At 38.4% G+C, this 26,273-nt stretch overlaps 1 protein-coding gene across 1 annotated transcript in view; it reads left to right on the top strand.

The window, feature by feature from the left end:
* Nucleotides 1-26,273, top strand: part of tsr (Cofilin/actin-depolymerizing factor homolog tsr) — a 134,914-nt gene that overhangs the window by 84,557 nt on the left and 24,084 nt on the right. Inside the window, exon 3 of the mRNA XM_067138553.2 lies at nt 3,189-3,307. Coding sequence (XP_066994654.1) covers nt 3,189-3,307 — 119 coding nt within the window. The remainder of the gene's footprint in view (nt 1-3,188; nt 3,308-26,273) is intronic.

Below are 26,273 nucleotides of genomic sequence, written 5' to 3'. Positions count from 1 at the left end.
GAAGAATTTTTATAAACTATACAGAATCAACATCCTTTCCCTTATTTGGGTCAATATTCCTAACTGTGCGCACACTATTGATCCTTACCATGGGGGAGCAAGAATGCCACAATTCAACATAAGGTTTAAAGAAAGTTTCAATAGCAATTTCAGCCTTTGCTTTCAGAGTTTTATTTTCGTATAAAAAATTCCAGTTTACTTTCAATCTTTCCCTGAATAAGTTAATGTAACAATCTTTCTGAGTTCTTATCCATGAAATGTCAGGCTCTCTATTTGTTGTCTGTGTAAGACAAATTCTTCTGGCAAAAATAGAGTACCAGTGGTTCATGATCAGCAAAAGACCCTCCAACGAGCTTGACATTATACATATTTCTTGAGAAATTGACAATGTTATCAATGCGTGCATTATTGTGTGTAGGTGTTTTATTTGTACACGTTAAATTTAATGATCTTAAAAGGTTAAAAAATGTTCTTGAAGACTGTTCATCTGATTTTCCCATTTCTATATTAAAATTGCTGCAGACAACTACTTTAATATTAAACTTTTAACAATTTTCTCATAACTATTTCAAAATTCTCAAGAATTACTTCCTTGTTGCCCTTTGGATTTTCTATACAAACTTACAATAATTAGATTCTGATGTATTATTTTAACACAACTAAACTCTCCATCCAATTCTGCACAGTTTTGTCCTAAGTCAACTTTAACAAATTCCAAACAGTTCCTGACTAAAATTCCAGCACCCCCATTCTTCTTATTACTTCTACACATCTGCCATAATATACTCACTGGGCACAAAGAATTCAACTTGATCTTCTATGAGCCAATGTTCTGACTTGCATACCACATCAATTTTTTCAGCTTTATTGAAATGTTCTAGTTCTAACACTTTATTTCTGACACATTGAATATTAACCTGCAGGATAGTCAGTAAACTATTGTCATTTTGTTTCCTGGACACTATCAGTACCTTGGATGTCGTTTTCCACAATAGGCCTACTATTAGATATTTTTGTTTCTACATGTTCATTGATTTTAGTGATCTAATAAGAACCTAACCTAGTCTGTCTACCTTGCACATTAACACTATTCCCCAATACAGTCTTAAAAGAACTAACCTGTATAGACTACCATGAGTTTTAATACGATTCCTCGACTCTAGCACGACTAACATTTCTCATCTCATTACCAACCTTCACTTTATAAATTATAAATCCATACGATTATCACAGTTAAAAATAACATGTTTTAGGATTCGACAAAAACTTATGTATGTTTTAATATGGCTGATGATGACCCCTAGGTGGGTCGAAACTAGTTCCATGTAATTTATAACATTGTAAATACATATTAGTACTGAATAGGTGGAAACCTTTACTGTGTTACTATTCATGTTTTATTCTCAGTTCAGTACGGACCAACAACATGAAATTCATAACCCTTGAGACCGACCTATAACGGTCACTTTATGTAGTTTTTTAGAGGAATGGGAGCAGTTACACATTCTACATCTTGAATTGAATTAGCAAACTCTATTATATTATTTACAACATACCTTTTTCCCAACCAATTTAGGTGCAGATCATACCAGGTATAAAATCTTCCCAAATTACTTACATCTACATATTTTACATTCTTGAATTGCTTACATATTTTCAAAAGTTCTTCATTCACCTTGTTAACACAAGACCATGCCGGAAGATAATGTCTGTGAGGAACAGAAAATACCACAACATTGGTGTGATGTAACTCCTGTAGTCTCGATCTGAGGGAAGAGATCATCTCTCTTGCCTTATTTCTTCCCACGTCGTTAGTCCCTGCTAGATAAACTGCAACTCCCGTAGCTCCTAGATGTTCACAGTATTTTCGACTTTCAGAGGTTATGTCATTAAAATTTGCACCAGGCTTGAGAAGAACATGACAGTGATCCAGGGCGTGGTATGGATGAAAATAGTGAAATATATGTTGGGGAGTGTGATAGTGACATGCAAACAAGACAAAGGACACCAACCGTCATACGTGAAGGCTTAGAAAATAAGGGTTATCACATCTATTTCGACAATTATTGTACAAGCTTAGCACTAGTTGAGAAACTTAAAGGGATTCCCTTCCTCAGGAACAGTAAGGTGTAACTGGAAAGGGATTTCAGCTCTGAAGCATGGCAAAGAACTCAGAGGGGTGACTGACTGGCAAGTTAGATCTGATTGTATAGCTTGTGTGAAATGGAACGACAAGCGTACAGTGATGTTTTTGTCAACTACTGAATCGCCTACAGAAGTAACCACAGTAAACAGGAAAAAAAAAAAAATCAAATGGTAGTGTTACAGGAGTAACATGGCCAAAAATAGCACAAATCTTACACAGGAAATATGGGATGTGTAGACAAGGCAGACATGCTAAAATCCTGCTATGCTCTTCGTAGAAAGTCAAAGATCATGGTTGCAATTATTTTGACATTTCGTTGACGTTTCAGTTGTGACTTGTTATATACTGTTTAGGTAATGCAAATAAGAATATGCATCTGAATGATTTTTATAGAAATTTTGTCTCTGGCCTTGTAGCAAATAGTTTCAAAGACTCTCCTGGCCCATCTACCACTCCTAAACTGAAGAGTTTTAAACCTCAAGTGGCAGCAGAGAAAAGATAGTCTGAAGCAAAACACATGCCAATACATGGGTCTTCAAAACACTGGATACTACAGTACAAAGAAGACACCTCACAGGACAAGATGGTCATGTACGACATGTGGGGTCGGTTTGTGCCTTTCATCTGACAGAAACCGTTTCCTCCCTTTCCACCAGTGGTTGATTATTTAGTGAAGACTGAACAATACTTTGTCTTATGTAAAAGTAAAAGTTTGTGTAATTTGAATGAAAAACTTACCGTTAAGCAGTGACCTACAGTGGTCTCAAATGTACTTCCCCCCCCCCCCCCCGTAATTTTGTACATTGTACTGAATTTTTTTTTAAGGAATATTACTTAGATTTAATGACTTGCATGTGTAATTGCCAATTTTCCTTTCAAAATTTGAAAAAAATCAGTTCTGTGCCTCAAAGGGTTAATGAAAGATAAATTATTCAGGACTTGGTTACTGTACTGATAGTGTGTTTTACTCTGTATACCATTTTTTTTTTTTTTTATTGCACACTGGATTCTAAATATTCATTAACCATCTTCATGCTTCTAGGTGAACGTAATGCAGCTTATGACCAATTCTTAGAGGATCTTCAGAAAGGAGGCACCGGTGAATGTCGATATGGACTGTTTGATTTTGAATACACGCATCAGTGCCAAGGAACGTCTGAGGTAAAGAATTCTATTTATGTATTGTATATATTACGTGATGCCTTTGCTGGCAGGACCTAGTGTTTCAGTGCACTATGTTTTGAGGTATAGGCTAGAGGAATTTTATTACTTTCATTGTATGTCTCTGTCTTGTCCTTGGCTTTGACAATATGAAAGTGAGTGAGGTATGAGCGGTGCTAATGATGCCATTTCTTATGCAGCCAGTCCCTGCTATGAATGGTGTGAGAATGTTACTCATAGGGTCAGTTGGTGCATGCATTTCAGTGGGCTTGGTAGATTGATGTGTAATAGCAACTTCTGGCTCGGCGAGGAAAGCAACGGGAAACTAACTCGCTCCCCATTTCCCTAGTATGCCTCTTCAGTGATGCCTAGGCTCTCTGTGATAGCTGATGGCGGAGCTGTTGAGGATCCAACCAGCCTTCGGGCTGAGGACTGAACATACATACATACATATATTACATGAACTGTTTACTTAGGTGCTCTGGTACTTGAAGTTTTGGCTTTAGAGAGTGGTTGCTGTTGTTACAGCACATATATTAACTGAGAATATTCTTCGCCTTCACTACAAAACCTATTCTCCGGACCACCTTTTCAGCAGACTAAAGCGGAAGTGAGTGTATAGACCAGGGGATGGCGCGGGCGACAGGGTCAGCGCCTTCGGTGTTGTCACACGGTAGGTGAGGGGGCAAGAGGGGTGCGCTACTCGGAGCGAGTTTTGGCAATGGTGCAGTCAATGCGGAGCTGCCATACTTACTCAGCGGATGTCCTGAACACGTGTGCTTCGCTTTTACAAAAACAGTGCATGTGCGTATTGTGTGCTAATTCATAATTCTTGTAGTCTCTTGTACGTTTGTAGGTTTCTTCTTACTCGTTATTGGATATTATTGTGCGATGGATCCGAACAAAAATTCACCAGACTGTTATCAGTTGAAGAAGAAACGCAAGATTTTTACTTCCGACGAGAGAAATATGATTCTGTCTGTTTATAAGCATTTCCGAGCGAATAGTATTGACGGCGGGATTAGTTTACCTCGTGTGCTGACCCCGGTTCTGATTCTGACTTGGGTGTGCAGCCACTCGATAGTGACAGATTAATTACTGCGGCACAAGGTAAGCTAACGCTGAAACCTCCTGCATGATAATAATAATAATAATAATAAAATATAATAATATTTCTATAAAAATATATTTGTAATAACTAATTTATTGAAATTGTACTGGACAAAGCAGAGGTGGGACAGGTTTTTGCCTGGATCCCCAACTTCATCAGTCAGTTCCAAGTTAATTCCAGTACGAGTAGGCCCATATATAATCCTCACTTCTCTCCCTTTTTCATAAATCGCTCCTGAGTAGCAACTCATTGTGAATAATAAATAATAAAATATTGTGTGTGTATATATACTGTATATTGATAATGATGATAATATCAATAATAATAATGTCATAATACTTTTATAGTCCGCCTCTGTGGTGTAGTGGTTACGTGATTAGCTGCCACCCCCGGAGGTCCGGGTTCGATTCCCGGCTCTGCCACGAAATTTGAAAAATGGTACGAGGGCTGTAACGGGGTCCACCCAGCCTCGGGAGGTCAACTGAGTAGAGGTGGGTTCGATTCCCACCTCAGCCATCCTCGAAGTGGTTTTCTGTGGTTTCCCACTTCTCCTCCAGGCAAATGCCGGGATGGTACCTCACTTAAGACCACAGCCGCTTCCTTCCCTCTTGCTTGTCTGTCCCATCCAATCTTCCCATCTCTCCACAAGGCCCCTGTTCAGCATAGCAGGAGAGGCCGCCTGGGAGAGGTACTGGTCATTCTCCCCAGTTGTATCCCCGACCCAAAGTCTGAAACTCCAGAACACTCTCCTTGAGGCGGTAGAGGTGAGATCCCTCGCTGAGTCTGATGGTAAAGCCAACCCTGGAGGGTAAACAGTTAAGAAGAAGAAAAAGAATATTTTTATAAAAATATATTTGTAATAGCTAATTTATTAAAATTGTACTGTGAAATTGTAGTTAGTACATTAAAATTGTGAAAGCCTCCGTGGCTCAGGTGGCAGCGCATCGGCCTCTCAACGCTGGGTTCCGTGGTTCAAATCCCAGTCACTCCATGTGAGATTTGTGCTGGACAAAACGGAGGCGGGGCAGGTTTTTCTCCGGGTACTCTGGTTTTTCCTGTCATCTTTCATTCCAGCATCACTCTCCAGTATCATTTAATTTCATCTGTCAGTCATTAATCATTGCCCCAGAGGAGTGAAACAGGCTTCGGCAGCCGGCTCAATTCCTGTCCTCGCCGCAAGATGGGGCTTCATTTATTCCATCCCTGACCCGGCCATTGACTAGAAAACAGATTGTAGGTTTTCACATTTACAATCTAATTCAGTAAATTAATTGTTTAAAGTTGTAAGCCGTTAAAAAACTGTATGGGATTCTAACACGCATACGTTAATTATTAATTCTTTTAAATTCATTCGAGGTTCAATCCGTGAGCTGTGCTGTATTATAGTGGTGGAGTACAACTTTGAATCGCGCGCCAGGTCATTTGACAACCACGGCGAGTGTGACGAGACAATGACGTCATTTCCACTTTAGTCTGCTCAAAAGGTGGTCCGGAGAATAGTGACAATAGTACAATAACAGAAATTTGTAGAAAAAGTATCTTGAGCTAGTCCATTGCTGAAATTTGAAAACAATATTCAGTTTGCTGCTAGCTACTGAACAGCCAGTGAAGCATACAGGTCTAGTCAAGATCTGTTTTCTTGCCTTAAACTTGGCTGATGTTGCTTTCTGAAATGAGTGGCAAGAAAACTAATTAGTGTTAGTGTGAATTACGGAAATGTACATTGACTGTTAATTTCTTCTCTCATTTTTCAGATACCACGCCAGATATTACATTAAAATACCCCTTGGAAGTTTTATCTTCGTGTAAAGGGAATGGGTAGTGCAGCGTCTTTAGAAAGACCAGAGATCTTATAACAGTGGAGGCAAAATCAGTATCAGATGACAACCACTAGATTGAATTACTGCTGTAATCATACACGAATAACCTGTCAGTTGTTCAATAGGTGTTTTTTTTTTTTTGTAGGTTCAGTCCTGACTGTCTGGTATTTGAAGGTGCTCAGATACACCAACCTTCTCGGTAGATTTACCCATATACAAAAGAATTCCTGCGGACAAAATTTTAGCACCTCACTGTCTCCGGAAAACTGTAAAAACATTAAGTGGGACGTAAAATTAATGCAGTTTAACCCCGATTTTGCATGACCTCGATTTAGCACAAACGCGCATTTAACGGAAGAAATTTCAAGTCCCGAAAATTATTCTATAAGAGCAATGTAATTTTATATTAGATTTAGCAAAATTCACAATAGGGCAAAACCTGTATTTAGCATTGAGGAAATGTTGAAAACCTCTATTTCCATTTGGTTGGACATCACAGGCTTGCCAAGGATGATTCAAGGCAGAAGAGGAATTTAGAGCATGGTCTCGTAGGGCTAAAGTGAGAGGTCCGATTCGGATACATATCTGACCGCGGCCGCTGTAGTATAGTGGAAGAGAACCCACGTTTTATGTTCAGCAGTAATGTTTAATTTTACCTGGCAAGATTAAGGACTTCTTCTATCTAACCAGGCACTTAAAAAATATACATATATATTACATTACATCACTTTATAATAATAGGTTTAGGACTAATTAAATTAATAGTAATACGAGAATGAGTGATAAGATTAAATGAAGTTGAAATAAATTAGGTATAATAAAAGGATAAATTCTTAAAACTAATATCCTACATGTAAAAAGGGGCAGTACATAAAATTTAATAACATTTCAAAAACAGGTCGGGTAAGAATTTTAGACTAATCTACCAGAGTATCCATGACAGTAGAATGGTTGTGAGTAGTGGTGGTGATTGTTTTAAGAGGGAGTACAACTGGGCAAACATCCTCTATATAACACTAATCAGAGGGGAAAATGGAAGGGATCCGACACTTCAAAAAATGAAGATATCGGCCAAAGTAAGACAACGGCCACGAAGGGCATGAAAATGAGACTCCCTAGCCCTCGCAAACATAATAGCGTCGGGGTCGGAAAAGAAAGAGTTGACCAAGGGAGGTCGGATAGGATAGATGAAAGTGAGGAGCCTGGCACAAGTGGAAGCAATGCCAGGACTCAGCTGAGGGCCCCGTGGACGCCAACCCACGCTCCAAAGTTCAGAGCCTCTGAGGCCTCTTTTAGTCGCCTTTTACGACAGGCAGGGGATACCGTGGGTGTTATTGTACCGCCCCCACCCACAGGGGGTGTTGTGAGTAGCAGCGTCATGTTTACAGATGAACCTTACTGGTGCATAAAATATCTCCACAGTGCTTCCTTGAAAGTGAGAATAGAGCTTAACCCTCTGATACATTCGGAAAGGAGGTTCCACTCCCGGCAGGCAATTACTGTGAATGATTTATCGTAGATGGCAGATCTATGGGTAGGTAAAGCAAGGATTGAATTAGATCTGGTGTTAAGACTGTGTTAAGAAGATAGGTACTTGAAATAAGAAGTAAGGTAAAATGGCTGTGAAGAATGAAGAATTTTATGGAGACGGCATAGGGTATGAACAGTGAGACGGATTTCTAGTCGGGGCCAAGATAGGTGGTTATATGAAGGAGTTACATGGTTACAGACGTATCTCACACATGCATTTTGACCATGTTGTAATCTGCTCAGTAACTTGCACCCAGCGTCTCTAAATCACATCACAAAAGATTGAAAATCTGGTCGATTGACCTTCGCGAGTAGTTTAGGGTATCCAAGGATGATGACTTGCGTTTTTTCTGGGTTTAACGTAAGACCGCATCTCAAAGACCAAGAAGAAAACTGTTAGATCCTGATTGTTTTTGTCTATGGCTGTAAATATTCTATCTGCAAATGTATGGAGGTACATTTGTAAATCAGCGTAAATATGGTATTTGCAGTGCGTTAGGTTTTGGAAGACATCATTAATGTAAATAGAAAAATAAGGGGGTCCTAACACCGACCCTTGGGGCACACCACACTGCACGGACCGCCAAGTTGATTTGTTTATCTTATCTGTAACACACTGCCGACAACCATACAGGTAGGAATGCAACCAAAGGAGGTACTGTCCAAGAAATGGAGGGAATACAATTTCGAGAGCAAGATGTCAATGTCAACAAGAGTCGTAAGCTTTGCTCAAGCCTAGAAGTATTAAAACTGTCACTTCTTTGTCGTCATTTGCTTCTCGAATGTCTTCCGTGACCTTCAGTAGTGCCGTTGTAGTACTGTGTGCTTGACGAAAACCAGATTGTAGTGGGTCAAATAAGTTGTCATGTAGTCAGTTACTTGTCTATGAGCAATGAACTGTAGTGCTTTGGATAAAGCAGAAAGTATGCAGATGTGTCTAGTTAGTGGTTCAGAAGGGGAAGCTTCTTTTTTTTTTTAGAGGACGAAAAATGCCCGCTTTCCATGTTTCGGGAAATGTGCTATCTACAAGGGAAGAGTTAACATAATTAACTAGTGCAGGTAATATCACGTCCATCTCTATTCCTATACTGTCATTTCCTTTTGCCGTTGATGTTATCCGATTTATAGCAAACCTGACTTGTGAGTGGGTTACTGGACAGAAGTAGAAGTGTTCTCTATCTGTTCGAGTCTTAGCATAATTCCCGTCAAAAGCTTCCTGGTTCAGGGCTACATTTAATGTGGAGTTTGATGAAAAATAGTCGTTCAGTTTTTCAAAGGGTATATTTATATAGTCGTCATTTGGTTTTTTGGTAATGCCAAAGCTCTCTATGGATTTCCACAACACAGCTGTTGAAACATTTGGCTGAATTAAGCTGTGAGCGTATTGTAATTTCGTGTTTCTAATCTGTTGGGTTGTAGTGTAGCGTTTCTCAGTCTCTTATAGTTTAGTAGTTTGTCAGGAGTGCAATGTTTTCTAACTCGTCTGTAAGTAGCATCATGTTCAGCCATAAGTGCTCTAATCTCATCTGAGAGCCAGGGAGCTGGCTTCTGTGACACTCGAAGTCTTTTCAGGGGCATGTCAATCGTAAGCTCAGTCATGTTGATTGAAACGTGCCACTTTGTCATTTATGGCTTTAAGTTTAAATATGTCGTGCCATGGCGCTGCAACTGCGTCTTGTAAAAGTTTATTCTTATCAATTCGTCGTAGATCTCGATATGAAATTATTTTCGGTTTGAACTTGTGACTTTTAATAGAATAAGCCATAAATATACCATCATGCTGCAATATACCTGGGACACTAATTTGACCGTGGTGAAGAACTAATTCAGGTTAGTTTGTGGCAACGAGATCAATTAAGGCGTGTGATTTGTGGCACTGGAGAAGGATTAACATTAAGTTGCAAGGTTTAAAAGAAGTCTAAAGTCGTGTTTGAGGAGTTACGTTCAAGAAGGTTTATGTTGAAATTGGCCATAATAATTATATTTGAGTAATCAGTGACTAAATCTTGTGTTTGAGTTCTAGATCGCATAAAAAAAACCCCGCATTTGGTGGCTTATATACTACACCCAGAAGACATTTTACTCCACTCAGTTATTTCCAGGAACATGAACTCAGGTTTTCGCTCGTACAGACCTGGAGACCTACAGATTATTTTAGGGCGTATGTAGACTGGTGATACCATATGCGGCGGTACCCCCAGAGGGCTTATTTATTGTTGGATCAAAGCCGTGTATAACCCACCAGCTGCACTCCTTCTATTGTGTGGTGTGGATTTAACCAAGATTCAGTTATTGCGTGGAAACTGGGAGGCATAAATAGAGCTTTAATTTTTTCCATTCGCGCCTGAGCAAGGCGGCTTTGAACAATTTATTTGGCATACTTTTAAAGCATTTCTGTCCGGAGAAAGCTTGTGGTTAATGATGTCCCTTCTGGGAATGGCGAGAGCTCAGACGACAATAGGTGTGGATTGCCTGCACAGCTGGTTCCTGGGTCATTGGGGGAGGGTGGGGAAAGTGAAAGTTTGTGAGGAATCTTTGTAAGGAAGAGGGGAGCCTGTTTGTTTGTCCAAGGTCGTTATCAGAGGGGCTAAGCGCAGTTGACTCCGGTTTTTCCGCTTTCAGTTTATATTTTTATATAACTTACGATGTTCTCAGTTATATTGGAGATGATTATGACTATAAAGGGAATGAAACTAACAATTTACAGCGATCAGTACGATAATGGCAATATAGCAATGTGGAAATACGATAATAATGAGGCACTGGACCCAATCTGCTGCTACTAACACCAATCTATCACTACGACAAGCAGAAGTAAACTATATTACTAATTACGTTCTAATAGAGAGTAAAGGTTAAAAATTATATAATACAAGGAAACTAAACTCAAAAACTACAATAGAAAGTTACAAAAATTTTGTGACGCTTTCTCCCGCATATCACTTTAGTTCATTTAACTGTTCCATAGTGCTCACTTTATAGTTATTTGATCCAATTTTTATTTTAATTACTCCATCAATGCTCCATACCTGGCTTAATCCAAACCTCAAAATAGCCTCCTTAAAGTCATTTTTGATTTTCACAAGTTCCCTGTCCTTTGCCTGAAGCTGATCTTGTACTCAGCTCGTAGTTCCTGGAGCTCTGATATTAGGGGCTGTAACTGTTCGGCTACGGCCTGCTTAACAAGTTCTTGTCTGCTGGCGCCATACTGAAAACTTACTAGAAGAACACTGACTGTTTACTTTAGTTAACTGCACTCGCTTAACTTCAGAACGAATCTGATAACTTATTTCTCACTTCAAGCACTATATCAGCTGTGATGTACAATTTTTGTAAGAGTACGTTTGCGTGCGACTAGCAGCTAGCGGCCATGTTGCGGAGGTTATGTCCTTTGAAAATTCCTACCTATATCAACACGTTCAGTACCTGCTTCTGAGCGGGACACTTGAATGCCTGGACCAACCATTTTCATGCCCGGCCCTCTTGACGTGCATCACTTAATACAATTGACAATTACTCCTAAACTATAACTGTTAGAAAAAAGATACTTTGTGCTTACCTCTTAGTAAATATTTAGGGTGTGATATCTGGTGTCAAAGGTTTCAAAATACGTCTAATTTTATACAGCCTATCTGTATTTTCGGCATAATGATTATTGTCACCGAAGTGAAGAAATGAAAGAATATGAAGGAAACGTATTCGGAACATTGTATTGGAAAATATCGGGGTATGAAAAACAGGGTCTTCGGTCCAGTGCATTTTATATCAGGATTTTGGACTAATCGGTTTCCACGATTGCATGATCGAATTCTGTGTGAAAGGCCGGGGCACCGCACTTATCACTTGACTCGCGTATAGATTCGTCTGCTCACACACATACTGATAAAATTCGTCATTCATGAAAATACTCACGTAACTCAAAATATCCTGCTTATTTTCTATTTGAACGTTTATACCTGAATTCACTCTAAATGGCGGAACGGGTGGACGATAACTAGGATGATATGTATCAGGCACTTTACTTTTCTCTATAGGCCTATCGGATTCGGGAATCTGAATTTCCTCGTCGCTGTCACTTTCACTCTCTGAGTCTATTTCAGGAATAAGTTCATCACCAGAATAATCATTGTGAACAATATCTAATAATTAATCTTCCGTAAGAAACTTCGTTTTATAAGTCATTATACTACACTCAGTAAGAACGACACGCACTGCATTGGAATCTCAAGTACAGTCTTGACGTGCGAGGAAGTGCTGAGATATTCCCGCTAAAACAGCTAAGATAAACATGAGCCCACTCAACGCGAGGGTTATCTCAAGGTCAATCAACTTTCTGCTACAACTAATAACGCTGAACAAGGTGTAAGAATGCACAGATGAATATAAACAGCACTGCTTGGCGCGGAACATTAAACATCTTACGCCGTCCACGGCTCGCAGCATAGGGGCAAGCTTAAATGTCTTTCGCCGTCCACGGTCCACAATGAGTTAATTTGTGCAGTATTCTTCAGTTACAGTGCGAATACTTTTACTTATTCATCTGTTATTATGGGCAAATTCGGGCGTGTTCATTTTTATCCATTACCAGTATTCATACACACTACTACAGCGTTTATATTGAATGTGATTGATCATCTGTGTCGATTCCTTGCCATACACCAGCAAGTCTATCTGGAGACTGAGTCTCACAACTCCGACAGGTATAAACAAACATCAGAAGAACATGTTTTCGCAATAAGTGCAATGACAACAGTTGTTAACTCTTTAGAGATACAGGCTGAAGTAGGCCTAAACAATTGCTTAATTTTAATACTGTGTACTGAAATAAGAATTTTTCGCCGGATTCATCGTGCTGACCACACGACACCTCATAATCTGCTGGCCTTTGGACTGAGCAACGGTCGCTTGGTAGGGCAATGCCCTTCAGGGCTGTAGTGCCTTGGGCTTAGGTTAGATATGTTTCAAGATATTGCGGTGTGCATAACATATTTCAGAGGTTAGGGTACGTACTTTTGCATATTGTTAAGTTTCAGAAAGGCTGTTCCCAAGCAAATTTATAGTGAATAGTTTATAATTATTTTACAGGGAGGTTTAAATATGCTTCCATAATATGTGTGCGGAATATATGCGAAGATTGAAGGGAGAGAACAAGTCACTCCCTTCTCTTTGTATTGGAGGGGATTTATTGGCAACAACAGATATAAAGCGGAAGCATTAAATAAGCACTACGGAAAGGTTTTTAATCCGGCGGCACAGTTATTCAGCGACAATTTTCCGAAAGCGAATAATTATTTCCAAATTCAAGCTGCATTATTGCGTTAAGGTCTTTCTAAACTCGGATGTAAATCTTGTAGGCCACATTTTACTTCTGGAGAGGCAGTTGAAACTCGGGTGAGGCAATCCGATATTTAATAAGAATCTCTATCACTGAACAATATGAAGGTTCCAGAAAATTGGAAATCGGCCATTGTAGTTCCTATTCACAAATGGGGTGACAAGCGACTTGAATAACCACAGACTGGTGAGTTTGACGTCAGTCGTATGCAAACAAATGGAGCAATTAATATAGATTTGAGGTTAAAATGGGACTTTTCTGGAATGATGTATAAGGGGGCAGCATAGTTTTTGGGAAGGCTTCTCCTGCAAAAGTCAGCTCTGTTCCGTATGTCAAGATATATCGGATAAGCTTGACAGTGTGTCAAGGATTGATGCAATGGTAATTGATTTTGCTAAGTCATTCGATCTGCCACACGACATCCTCCTTAACGGGCATTGACATCAGAGATGTGAAATGGAGACAAGAACTCTGAGGGTGCGCGTGGGAGAAACGCTCTTCTCCAATAAGTATTACATATGGTGTGGCTCAGGGTTGTGTTATTGGGCCAATTCCTTTCATACTTTTGGTGACTGATATGCCTGATTCGATAAAATCAGAAGTGCGCCTCTTTGCTGATGATTGAGTCGTATACCCGGATATAGACAGAGGACGAACTATGCTTCAGCAGGATTTAGATAAGATTGAAAAATCGACGCGTGAAATTCAAATGAAAATCCACTGCAGAAAAAGCAAGAAATTGTGCTTCAGTAAAAAGAAATTGGAGGGGGAAAGTGTTGTAGAAGTTGATAGTTTAAGTACAGTGGAACCTCGATTCTGCATTTTTCGAGGGACGATGAAAATAAAACGTACAACACGGGAAAATGTAAAATCTGGGAATGAATGAAAACCATCAACAATTTGGCTAAACATCACAAAAATGAAATATGTATAATTATCTTACAGAAACTCCTAAACCAAACCAGACTACAGCCCCAATGAGCCTTTGCCTGCAAAGCGACCGCTGCTCAGCCCAAAGGCCTGCAGATTAAGAGGTGACGCAGGGTCAGTGTGACGAATCCTCTCGGCCGATATTCCTGGCTCTCTAGATCTGGGTTGCCATCTCACCATTAGATAGCTCCTCAATTAAGGTAATCATGTACGCTGAGTGGACCTGGAACCAGACTTATATCCATGTAAAACTGCCTGACCGGGTCGGAATCGAACCCGGGGCCCTCTGGATGTGAGGCAAGCATGTTAGACCGCGAAACTGCAATAATTACCGGTATAAGATTTCAAAATCTCGATACTTTATATTCCATTTTACAGGGAAATCTTAGTCAGTTTCCCGTGAAAACTTCTTTCAGTTCAGCAACTTTGATTAGCCGAAGTCTTTGAAGAAGCTGATAACTAAAAGTAAAACTCTTTCAAGATTTAAATTGTGTCCACCATTTCAATACAAATATATTTTTTTAGTGATTCAATTCTACATGAATTAAAAACACCAGTTAGGGACATGTTTCACCCTAGTTATGGGCATCTTCAGCCTAATACTAATCTTAGTCGAGAATTAAAACTATAAACGTTGGTACTTGATAGTAAACTAATTTAATACTAAATAAAATGGTCTTATGCATTTTACAGAGTTTACAATATGTACATTAACTTTGCCAGAATTTATGAACAATGAATTAATTTATTTTAAAATGACTAGACATCCAAATTGTAGATTGGATGGATCACAGCGTGAATTGAGGTTTCTCAAATTGTATTGACTAGAGATTTATCAGTGTGAGTTGGGGTTTCTTCAACTGTCGTGGTCGCCTGAGTCGTAAGAATTGTTACAAAACCGGAATCTTGGTTAAAGTCGTTCATGTTAGGGTTTGAATCAGTTTGAATATTCCTTTAGAAAGAAGTATGGTTATGTTTTAAGGTGTAAGCTTGTATGTTGGAAACATATTGTTGATATAATTCATTAGTGCTCACCGGATAAAAATGTGGAATATTAAGTCATTCTTGTTGATTAACTTCCCATTGGTGCATTGTTCAACCTTGGGAGGAATAAGAGTTGTCTGTAACTGGATAAGAGAAAAAACGGGGAATTAGAATGATAAATGTGGAACTGAATAGGATAATTGCAGAGTGAGTGTTTATCACATGAACTTACTTGTTTTGTCGACGTTAGCTGGGACCAATTGTTCTGGTTGTGTCTGAACGACTAAGCTTGCTACTCCTAGTGTAGTATTGATGCTGTAACGGAGGGTTGGAGCATGGAGGGGAAGGGGGAGTGAGTTTCAAATCGTGCGTCCGTGTTGTTGCTTGAGAGGTGTTACTTGAATTGGATTGGGCCGGCCTGGCATTTGGCGTAGCTATTGGAGCGCATGCGTTCTGTGATTTAAACATACTGGGAACTTTATTCTGATTTACGGCCTGGATTAGCCTCGGAGTTGTCTCATATAATGGATTTTTGTTATCAGTGACATCGTTAAGATTATTATTTTTATTACAAGTTTGTTCCAAATAAAAGTTTTCCATTTCGTTCAATTTCCCCTTGCCTAGGCTTTTAACGATCGTCAAATCGTTCTCTATTGAAGTGAACTTGTGACCTGTTTCAGTCATATGCTGGCTCATGGCTGAATACTTATGCTTGGAAGCATTGTAATGTTCCAGATACCTTGTGTAAAAGCTCCTCCCTGTTTGTCCAAAATATGTGAACTCACATTGGGGACATTTTAACCTATAAACACCAGATCCTGAGTAAATGTTATTATTGACTCTATTGCGGTTGAGGAATATGTTCAGATTCTTATTTATTGTCCTGTAGGCTATGTTGACGGTGCGTTTAAAAAAAATATTAGTTATATGATGGGTAGCCGGGCTATTGTGCGTAAATGTGGAGTAGCTGTTTACCTTTGATTTCTCTGGGACTAGGTTGGAAGATAGTCTAATTTTGATCTTATTAATTAACCAGTTGATTATATTTACTTTAAAGCCATTGAACTGAGCTAACTGTCTTATGTAATTTAGTTCTGTTTCCAAACTTTTTGGCGAAAGAGGAATTATTAGTGCACTATATATTAGACTATGATAGGCAGCTAGTTTTTGGGTCTTAGGATGTACGGACGAATCTTCAATAGTTATGGGTGAATAAGCAGGTTTCCTAAAAATTTGAAAATCAGAAGTGTTATTCAAGCATGTAATTGTTAAATCTAAAAAAGTTTGAAGAATTCTTGCCTCATCTTCTTTGGTGAATTTAACGTTAAGATCTATTTCGTTCAGTGAGACTAATATATCGTGACTGTCAGTAATGTCCTTATTGATCACGAAAGTATCGTCAACAAACCTTAGCCACAAACTAATGCTCTTTATTTGTGAAATTTTTGTATGTTCTTTATAGTCCATGTAAATATCTGCTAGAATGCCAGGTAGAGGGTCTCCCATAGCTAGGCCTTTCTGCTGATAATATTTACCATTAAAGGAGAAGTAATTATTGTTTAGAACGAAATTCTGTTATTACAAGATATTAGAATCATTCCGTATTGACGGTTTTCACTTTACATTGATCTTGTTTATTCCGTCTAATGACGGAATATATGATGTATTGATTTGGAGGATACTTTCATTTTTCGCCATTGTAAAGTAAAACGAAATTCTGTATCTTCATGAATTCAATTTCCATTTTACTAAGGCCGCTGTGTTTGTTGATGTTGTCATGGATAATTTTAATTGTTTCTTTAGTAGGAATGTTTGGAAACATGTTTGTGACATTGAAAGAACATAAAATAAAACATAAGCGCAGTACATACGGTATCTGTCTTGTGATAGCCTATTCAAAGTTATAAACTTCATTTTTGTTTCTGAATTGAACTGAGATCACAGAGATACGTTTTTTAAGGTTAAACCTTTTCAATACAAATTAAGAGTTGTTTAACTCTTACAGTGCCAAGATGCCGATGCATCGGCACGTACATTCTGTACGAAAATTGCCAGGATGCCGATTCCATCGGCACCCTCTTATAAGTGGTGTAGTTATGTAGTAAGGCGCTAGATTGTGCCACAAATCAAGTAGAAAGAAGGTAGAATGTTCGTAATTCCTTCTTATGTCATTAGATGGCACTGACATAGTTTCATTTTTGCTAATTTACTCGTCGATTGCGAGTGTATGATCTGTGAGCGCTTGACATCTATGATCCAATATGGCAGCCTCCTTGTTTGTTTATGTCCGCTTGTTGTGACTTGTTTTAAACACTTTTACGTTCTAATTGACGCATTTGAGCTATTTATCGTAATATATTAATTTTGTTATCTCTATTGCAGTTTTAATTACCTAGCAATTTGTTTAGGTCGTAGTAAAGTTGTAAATAGTATAATTATCACAACAAGGCATGTCGTCACGTAGGCCTAATTCGGGAGAAGAAATTGAGGAACTTTTGGGTTGCTTTGAAGATGTAAGCGACTCTAATTTTATCGAAAGTGTTGATTATGATATTTTTGGGGTCTTCGGGTAGTGCACCAGAGAATGATGGAGCCGTGCCGTTGGCTAATGGGCTTACAACATTTCGTGCAATGTCAAAGTGTTATAGTGACAGTGCTAATGAAAATGACAGTGATGGTGAATTAGATGATTCTTGGACTGAATGCATATTCCCTGAAAGGAATGTTGTCCATCCCCACCATTTTTATCAAATCCCAGGGCCTAAACACGTAGGCCTACCTCAATCTGATGCTCCGCCCATAGAATATTTCAATCTGTTTTTTACACTTTCATTTCTGACACTATTAGTTGATTTTGTATGTTCTGATCTTCTGAACTGTTCTGTAGTAACAAATACTGCTACTAGACACAGTTCTCGCAAATGATAACTATTACTCTCCCAAAATTCATAAAATATTCAATCGTTGACAGGTTACACTGTTCGTGTCTTTCTCTCCACATGTTCAATATTTTTGGAAATTAGTTTATAAATTGTAAAGTAGACTTACATTAACAACATAAATTGGTATATATCATCCCAGATAGGAGTTAAGATTAAATATCTTCACTTAGTCACTTTGGGTTTAGTGTAAAATGTGTTAATTTCAAAATATTTTTTTCCTTTTTTAAATAAAAAATATTTTTGTGCACATTATTCCACGAAATTTTGTTTCTTGAAATGCAAGTCACATGTTTATATTCCTTAGAGTATATCAAGCTCACATGCCAAATTTTACCTCCATATCTTTTAAACTGAGACGTAAATAAAATATTTTATACAGTGATGCAAAATCCATTGAAACATGCTTGGCATTCTATGCATATGATGAGCTATTATGGGTCGGCATCCAAAAGGTTAATACATTTATACATTTATTTAATAATGGTACTGGTTTTGACATTTGAATGTCATCATCAGCCATAAAATACATTAATCACACAATTGAGAAAGGACATAATTAAAATTAAGTGATGTGACACATTAATACATACCAGTGAAAGATTAATTAAAATTTTTTAAGTTAAAATTTTGACATGTTAGAGACATATGTCTTTGAAATGCTTATTTACACAGCATGCTAAATAAAAATCTTTTTGCGATACTCTGTTTTTGTTGATATTATAGTTTATATTTTTCGAGATAGTTTTAATAATAGTAAATTCATGTTAAAATATTAAAATTATTTTTATGCTCCTTTAAATTTCAGTTAAATTACACTTCACGTTAATTTTAAATTGTAATAAACCTATTTTTAATTTTATGTAGTTATTATGTTTATGCAGGTGCATAATTATATGGTTTGGCATAATACCAGGTTTCAAAGCCTGAGCCCTGCCATGTACAGAAGAAAAGAAAAAAAAAAATTTAAATTAAATTTGTCAGCCCGTAAGATGCTTGTTGTTCAAATGTTGTCAAAGTGAGGATGTAATTTTAGTTCCTTTTTCATGTAACAAACTTATCGAACTATGCGTTAATAATATATCTCAATACATATGTTGTCTTGAAAGGCTTGTTGTGCTCGTTAAAAAGTTTTTTAACGTTGATGTATGTACAAATTCATAAAGTATGAAACGGTTAATGATTGGTTGTTCTTCCATCTTCTCTTCTGATGTAGTACAGGTGAACTAAAATTTTTCTCAGTTCGTTTGGAAGGATTTGAATCAGCTTTGGACAGTGTTGAGAGTTTAAACTTGTGGAAAGGTACGGACTTCTCGCGTACCTTGAAATTTCTTATGTTAACTTTTGATGACCAGGCGAACCCTCTGGGCCAGGTTTAAAAAAAGGAAGAAGCACCTTTACAGATACATTTCTACTGAAACTATTAATGGAATACATATCATCCCCTTAGTCCTGCAGCCCAATACGGTGTCGGGGATGATGGGAGATTATATTTTACAGCATATTTTTTACGGCCGAATGCCCTTCCTGATCCAAACCTCAGTTGAGAAGATACTGAATATGAAATGGATGACGGTGAATGAGAACTGGGTAAGGAAGTGGAAGGAATCGGCTGTGGCTTATGAGTAGGAACTGTCCTGGCATTTGCTTGGGAGTGCAAAAAAAAAAAAAATCTCGGGACAGCTGACCGTGGGGTTTGAACTCGCTCGTCGGGTGAATACAGAGCTCGACTCCATAGCCGTAGCTACTCCGCTCAGTGATATTATTACTGAAATATTATATAAATTGTTGATCCAAGAACTGATATCAAAATCATTAACATTTGGGGGAAACGGTATTTATCTGAGGAGGCGATGACAATTCCGCATGAGATTCATCATTACTACTTTGCCTTGCACTTTCTTGTAGTTCAGTATTGCCCCCTTTATGTTCTTCATTATCAAAATATTTCTCTCTAGAATCACTATTTGAGGAAACATTCAATTTCTTCGTCAACAAGAGATGAATGTATACCTCGTGACTCCATGATGGCTACACATTAGCGGGAAATATGTTCCACTCCAGCAAAGCTGAAATAACACCAAATTGCTTTCAAAACACGCAAAATGGAGTGGTATATTTGCCGTACAGAACAACTTTGAGCCTTTCCACGGAATCTCAAAGCACGACAAAATCCCGTTCATTTGTGAGATTGGTGAAGTACACACTGCACCCAAACTTAGGCCTACATATGCAGGTTTCGGTGGATGAGGCACTTCGTTCATTGCCGGGCTGAGTGGCTCAGACGGTTAAGGCGCTGTTTTGCGTGTTTTGAAGGTGCTTAAATACGACAGCCTCGTGTCGGTAGATTTACTGGCTCGTAAAAGGACTGCGGGACTAAATTCCGGCACCTTGGCGTCTTCGAAGACTGTAAAAGTAGTTAGTGGGACGTAAAGCAAATAACATTGTTATTATTAGCACTCCGTTCATTAACGTATATGTATACGGGTTTGGCTGTGAATGGGTTAAGAATTGGACTCTGTATCAAGCTATCAAAAATTATTACAGTATCAAGGACGAGGGGAAAACCTCTCGTTAAGCCCAGTTGGGGCATTATATCTAGCTCGTGTTTATCGCCAACTCATCTTAAAATAACATTTACTTTCGTGATAGAAAAATCTGGCAAAAGTACAGAACGACTTACCATTTTCCAGCGCATGCATGTAGGTGCGATTGCACTGTCACTTGTTACTCTCTCTCTCGCTCGCGATGGGCGTGGTCGTGCAGTAGACATGGCATATTAACTCTTACAGTGCCAAGATGCCAATGCATCGGCACGTACATTCTGTATGAAAAATGCCAGGATGCCGATTCCATCGGCACCCTCTTATAAGTGGTGTAGTTATGTAGTAAGGCGCTAGATTGTGTCACAAATCAAGTAGAAAGAAGGTAGAATGTTTGTAATTCCTTCTTATGTCATTAGATGGCACTGACATAGCTTCATTTTTGCTAATTTACTCGTCGATTGCGAGTGTATGATCTGTGAGCGCTTGACATCTATGATCCAATATGGCAGCCTCCTTGTTTATGTCCGCTTGTTGTGACTTGTTTTCAATAATTTTACATTCTAATTGACGCATTTGAGTTATTTATCGTAATATATTAATTTTGTTATTATCTCTACTGCAGTTATAATTACCCAGCAATTTATTTAGGTCGTAGTAAAGTTGTAAATAGTACAATTATCACAAGGCATGTAGTCATGTAGGCCTAATTCGGGAGAAGAAGTTGAACTTTTGGGTTGCTTTGAAGATGTAAGCGACTCTAATTTTATCGAAACTGTTGATTGATATTTTTGGGGTCTTCGGGTAGTGCACCAGAGAATGATGGAGCCGTGCCGTTGGCTAATGGGCTTACAACATTTCGTGCAATGTCAAAGTGTTATAGTGACAGTGCTAATGAAAATGACAGTGACAGTGAGTTAGATGATTCTTGGACTGAATGCATATTCCCTGAAAGTAATGTTGTCCATCCCCACCATTTTTATCAAATCCCAGGGCCTAAACACGTAGGCCTACCTCAATCTGATGCTCCGCCCATAGAATATTTCAATCTGTTTTTTACACTTTCATTTCTGACACTATTAGTTGATTTTGTATGTTCTGATCTCCTGAACTGTTCTGTAGTAACAAATACTGCTACTAGACACAGTTCTCGCAAATGATAACTATTACTCTCCCAAAATTCATAAAATATTCAATCGTTGACAGGTTACACTGTTCGTGTCTTTCTCTCCACATGTTCAATGTTTTTGGAAATTAGTTAATGTAGGTCTACTTTACAATTTTTTAACAACATAAATTGGTATACATGATCCCAGATAGGAGTGAAGATTAAATATCTTCACTTAGTCACTTTGGGTTTAGTGTAAAATGTGCTAATTAATTTCAAAATGTTTTTCCTATTTTTATTAAAAAATATTAATATTTTTGTGCACATTATTCCACAAAATATTGTTTTTTGAAATGCAAGTCACATGTTTATATTCCTTGGAGTATATCAAGCTCGCATACCAAATTTTACCTCCATATCTTTTAAACTGAGATGTAAATAAAATATCTTATACAGTGATGCAAAATTCATTGAAACATGCTTGGCATTCTATGCGTATGATGACCTATTATGTGTCGGCATCCAAAGGGTTAAGAACTAGTCCTAGTGCAGCGGCGCTACTTTTGAATTTACATATCTCGTAAAAGAATTGATCTGGATACGTTAGGGTAGGTTAGTGACATAGCCATTGGACTACGATCAAGCATAGGGGAATTCCCGCATTTGGTGATGTCTGCCCGCCAATGACTGTCGATTGTTTTGTCATTAACTCTGTACGTTATTGATATGGCTTCGTGCAGTGGCTGTGTCATTAGGATTAGTGCTTTTGCGTGCAATTACGAGAAATTCAGTTATTTAGTGGAATTCTATCAGCAGCACAACTTGCTTTTTAGGGAGAGAGTGTATGAGAAGTGTGGTTGTGACATTAAGTTGACTTTTCTTAAGAAAAACAATCGGATAGTTTTCAGCTGTCGCAGGAAAAGCAAAGAGGGTGCCCTTAGTATGAGAGTGCTTTTAAAACTACGTTCTTTGCTGAGTGAAAGTTATCCCTATTTGAAATACATTACTTCTGTGTTCTGTGATGCATATTGCCTAAACCTCTGGGCCCGACTATCAACCTGGAGTTGGGTTTTTTCCCAAACCACTTTTGTTGATTGGTGCAACTTTTGTAGATAAGTTTGTGTGGCATGGGTGGATGCCGATAAGAAAAAAATTGGTGGTCCTGGCGTCGTAAGAATTGATGAAAGCTAATTTGGGAGGTCAAAAGTACAATCGAGGAAGGCGTACGGAAGGACATTGTTTATTTTGTTGCTGCTGTCGAGAGAAGGCATAAGGAGAGACATTGCTTGCAGTAATTAGAGTGGGTGTTGCCAGGTACTATAATCATTTCGGACTGTTTGAAGTCCTACGACTGTCTGGAACACGAAGGATTCGTACACCTTCGTGTCAACCATTCAATTATTGATAGCAGGGGGAGTGGTCATATGAATAGGGGTAATAGGAGGGTGATGCCAAGGAATAGTCCGCCGGTACACACACAAATTATCGAGAACAGGTGGAGGCATCTTTAGCACGGGTCGTACTCCATTCCTGGCTTCGGGTGAAGGAAAGCCCACTTTGCCAGCTACTTGGCAGAGTTCCTGTTTAAGATGAACTTTGCTGCTGACACAAGGGTGCATGAGTTTATTAAAGCTGCAAGCATACTGTACCCTCTCCTACTTTAAGGTGAGTTGAATAGTTCTTTCTTTACAGATTGCATTCACTCGTGTATTTCTTGTGCGCGGGTTGGTAATGGAATTCATTTTACTTCATTGCTGGGAGTGATGTCATATCCCATTGTCTCACCCAATGGAAATGCTGGTACATAGTTAGGTGATGGACTATGGTGTGTGATAAATTGTATTAGGTTATAAAAGCAAGAATATTTCTGGGGGACGGCAGGTGGGTTCTTGGCTGTTGCAGTGAACACATCTCTCCTCTACAAGGTATTCAAGTCATGATTTCTAACATATTGCATCCTTATGCTATAAAAGTGCGGTAAGTCATGCTGAATTTCTGCCGAAACTATTAGGTCTTATGATCACCACTTCTCAACCAATTCTCAACTATAAAATAGTTTTATTGTATTACCAGTTTTAAAGCATTCCTGGTAATCATAAAGAAACTGTTACTTTATTTGCATGAAAATGAAATTACTGTTTTCTACTGATGTTTTCAAAGAAAAAGGAAGTAAGATAGGTGCAATCGGATTCAAGAGATGAAGGGAAGAGGGTGAGATAATATCCAGAAAGTAGTAGTTCATTTTAAGGTAAAAGCTAAATTTAGCAACCTTTTCTTTTAGTATTTTTTGTTAAGGTTAAGTGCAAATTGCCTTTCGAAAATATTAGTTATATATAGTAGGATAGAGGTGTTTATAAAGCACACAATTGGTACGATTGCAATACCTGTAGGTTACTCCGGTATGACTGAATTGAATTACCCTTTAGCCCACTGTTTTCGAGGGCCTGTTTCAGCTAATTGGACAGATTTAAATATGTCAAATTTGGAATTGATGAATTATTTAGTGTTTAGGAAGTCTGAAATTAATGGTGCTTCAGTGGTCAAATTATAGGTGGTTTGGTGATTCAGGATATCACCACCACCACCACCACAGTGTTATGGGCTGCTTCCATACCTGGAAAGCTTCCCGCTATTATTTCCAAAGTACTGGTGTCAATCCATGAAAATATTGAAGGTACAGGGTTTTTCTTAATTCTTCGTCTTTCACCTGAAATTATTAATTGATCATAATCCTAAAGTTATTAATCATAATCATCTTCATTTCCCGTTTCCAGGGGCCTATTCCACGAACGAACTTTGCAACTTTTCACTTTGCACTTTTCAGTTCAGATTTTGTTCCACCATCACTTTTCAGATTTAGCTTGCAAAGTGAAAAGTTAGGAATTTTTTCACTTTTCAAGCCTGTTATGTTCCTCCATTGGTACAGAAATGCATAGTGCAAAGAAATGAAGTAAAAAGTTTTCATAATTCTTGCAAGGAGATGATTCCCTTTTTATATGTTAATTAACAAGTATCTACATTAGTTTCTCGGCGGAGAATTTGGTTTAGTGATATAAACACATTACGACGTGACCTTTTGTTAGCATCGAGTGATGAACAGTGATGAGAATCCAATAATAGAACGTACAATAACAGGATTAATTTTCATAACCTCACTTCGACGTAATAACGCAAGTGATTTCGTATTAACCCAACACAGGCTAACTATATTCTTGAAATGATCGGTCATTTATTGAAACATGCAACAAAAAGAAGTCAATTCCTTTCCGAAAAAAAACAAATTCGTATATGCTTACATTGGTTAGTAAATGGTGCCCAGCTGCACGGTGTAGCAGCAATGCATAGGACATCAAAATCAATTATTTGCGAACTGTTACCAAAGTCGGAGATGTTATAGTAAATGTAATATTCCCTAACAGTATGTTGGCCTGATAATCCACATAATATAGCGACGGGATTTCTAAAGAAGGGTGAATTTCCTTCTATGTGTGGATGTGTTGACGGTACTCTCGTTGACATTGATGTCATCATTTGAGAGGTTATCTTTAAAGTTGTCAAAACAGGATGTCACGTTTCTCCTTGACAACTTCTAGCACAGCCAGCTTCTTGTAATAACCTTTCTTTCCTATGATAAAAACTTTAACGGTACAACAATTATACCGCCAAGTTCGCCGCAAAAAGTAAAGCATTAAAATCATACAGTATTAGGCCTATACAGTTTGCTCATGGAATAAACTCGATTTGATGACTCATTTGCAAAGACTTTTCACTTTGCGAAGAAATTGAAAAGTACAACCTAGTTCATGGTGGAACAGAGGGACTTTGCACTTTGCAAGAATTGAAAAGTGAAGTGCAAAGTTGAAAAGTTGTAAAGTTTGTTCATGGAACAGGCCCCAGCTTCCTAGGTCGGGTTATGATTGAAGGACCTCCATCGCTGCCTTCTCTCCACCGCTCTTCTCCTTTTTTTAAGTACATCTTCTGGTTTTCCTCCCCTCTTCTCTATGCACTCCCACACTTAATCTGTCCACCTCTTTCGGGGTCTTCCTCGAGGTCTCTTTCCTGTTGACTTCTCTGAAAAAGCTTTTTTTGGCACTCTCTTCTCCCTCCCATTCTCATATTATGCCCATACCACTTCAGCTCTGTTGTTTCTATCCTGTCTGGAAGTTTCCAGATTCCTGTCCTTTTCCTTGCCTCTTCATTTCTAATTCTATCCTTTCTGGTCTTGCCCTCGATATCTCTTAGGAATTCATCTCCGCTGCCTGTATTCTACTCCCCTCTCGTTTTGTGGTAGTCCACGATCCAGCTGCGTAGGTTAGTATGGGTTCATAATAGGTTGAATATAATACTTTCTTACATATCTTCAGGACATCTTGATTCCACGAAATACACCTTACACTCTGGTAGGAGCTGTTTGCCTGTTATCTTTCAATCTTCTGTGTACACAATTTCCAAGTACTTGAAACTTTTAACCCCTTCCAGAATTTTCCCATTCAGTTTTATCTTTCCTCTTCCTTTCTTTCTTCCTTCCCCTGTCATCACTATTGTTTTACTTTTCTCTGTGCTTACTTTCATCCCAAATTTTTCCATCTGTTGATTCCATACATCTACTTGGTTTTGCACTTCCATTTCATTCTCATCCCATATCACTATATCTGCAAACATGGCT

Source organism: Anabrus simplex, chromosome 1 (assembly GCF_040414725.1).
Source record: "Anabrus simplex isolate iqAnaSimp1 chromosome 1, ASM4041472v1, whole genome shotgun sequence".
Classification (NCBI taxonomy): domain Eukaryota; kingdom Metazoa; phylum Arthropoda; class Insecta; order Orthoptera; family Tettigoniidae; genus Anabrus; species Anabrus simplex.
This window is presented reverse-complemented; position numbering and strand designations above follow the sequence as displayed.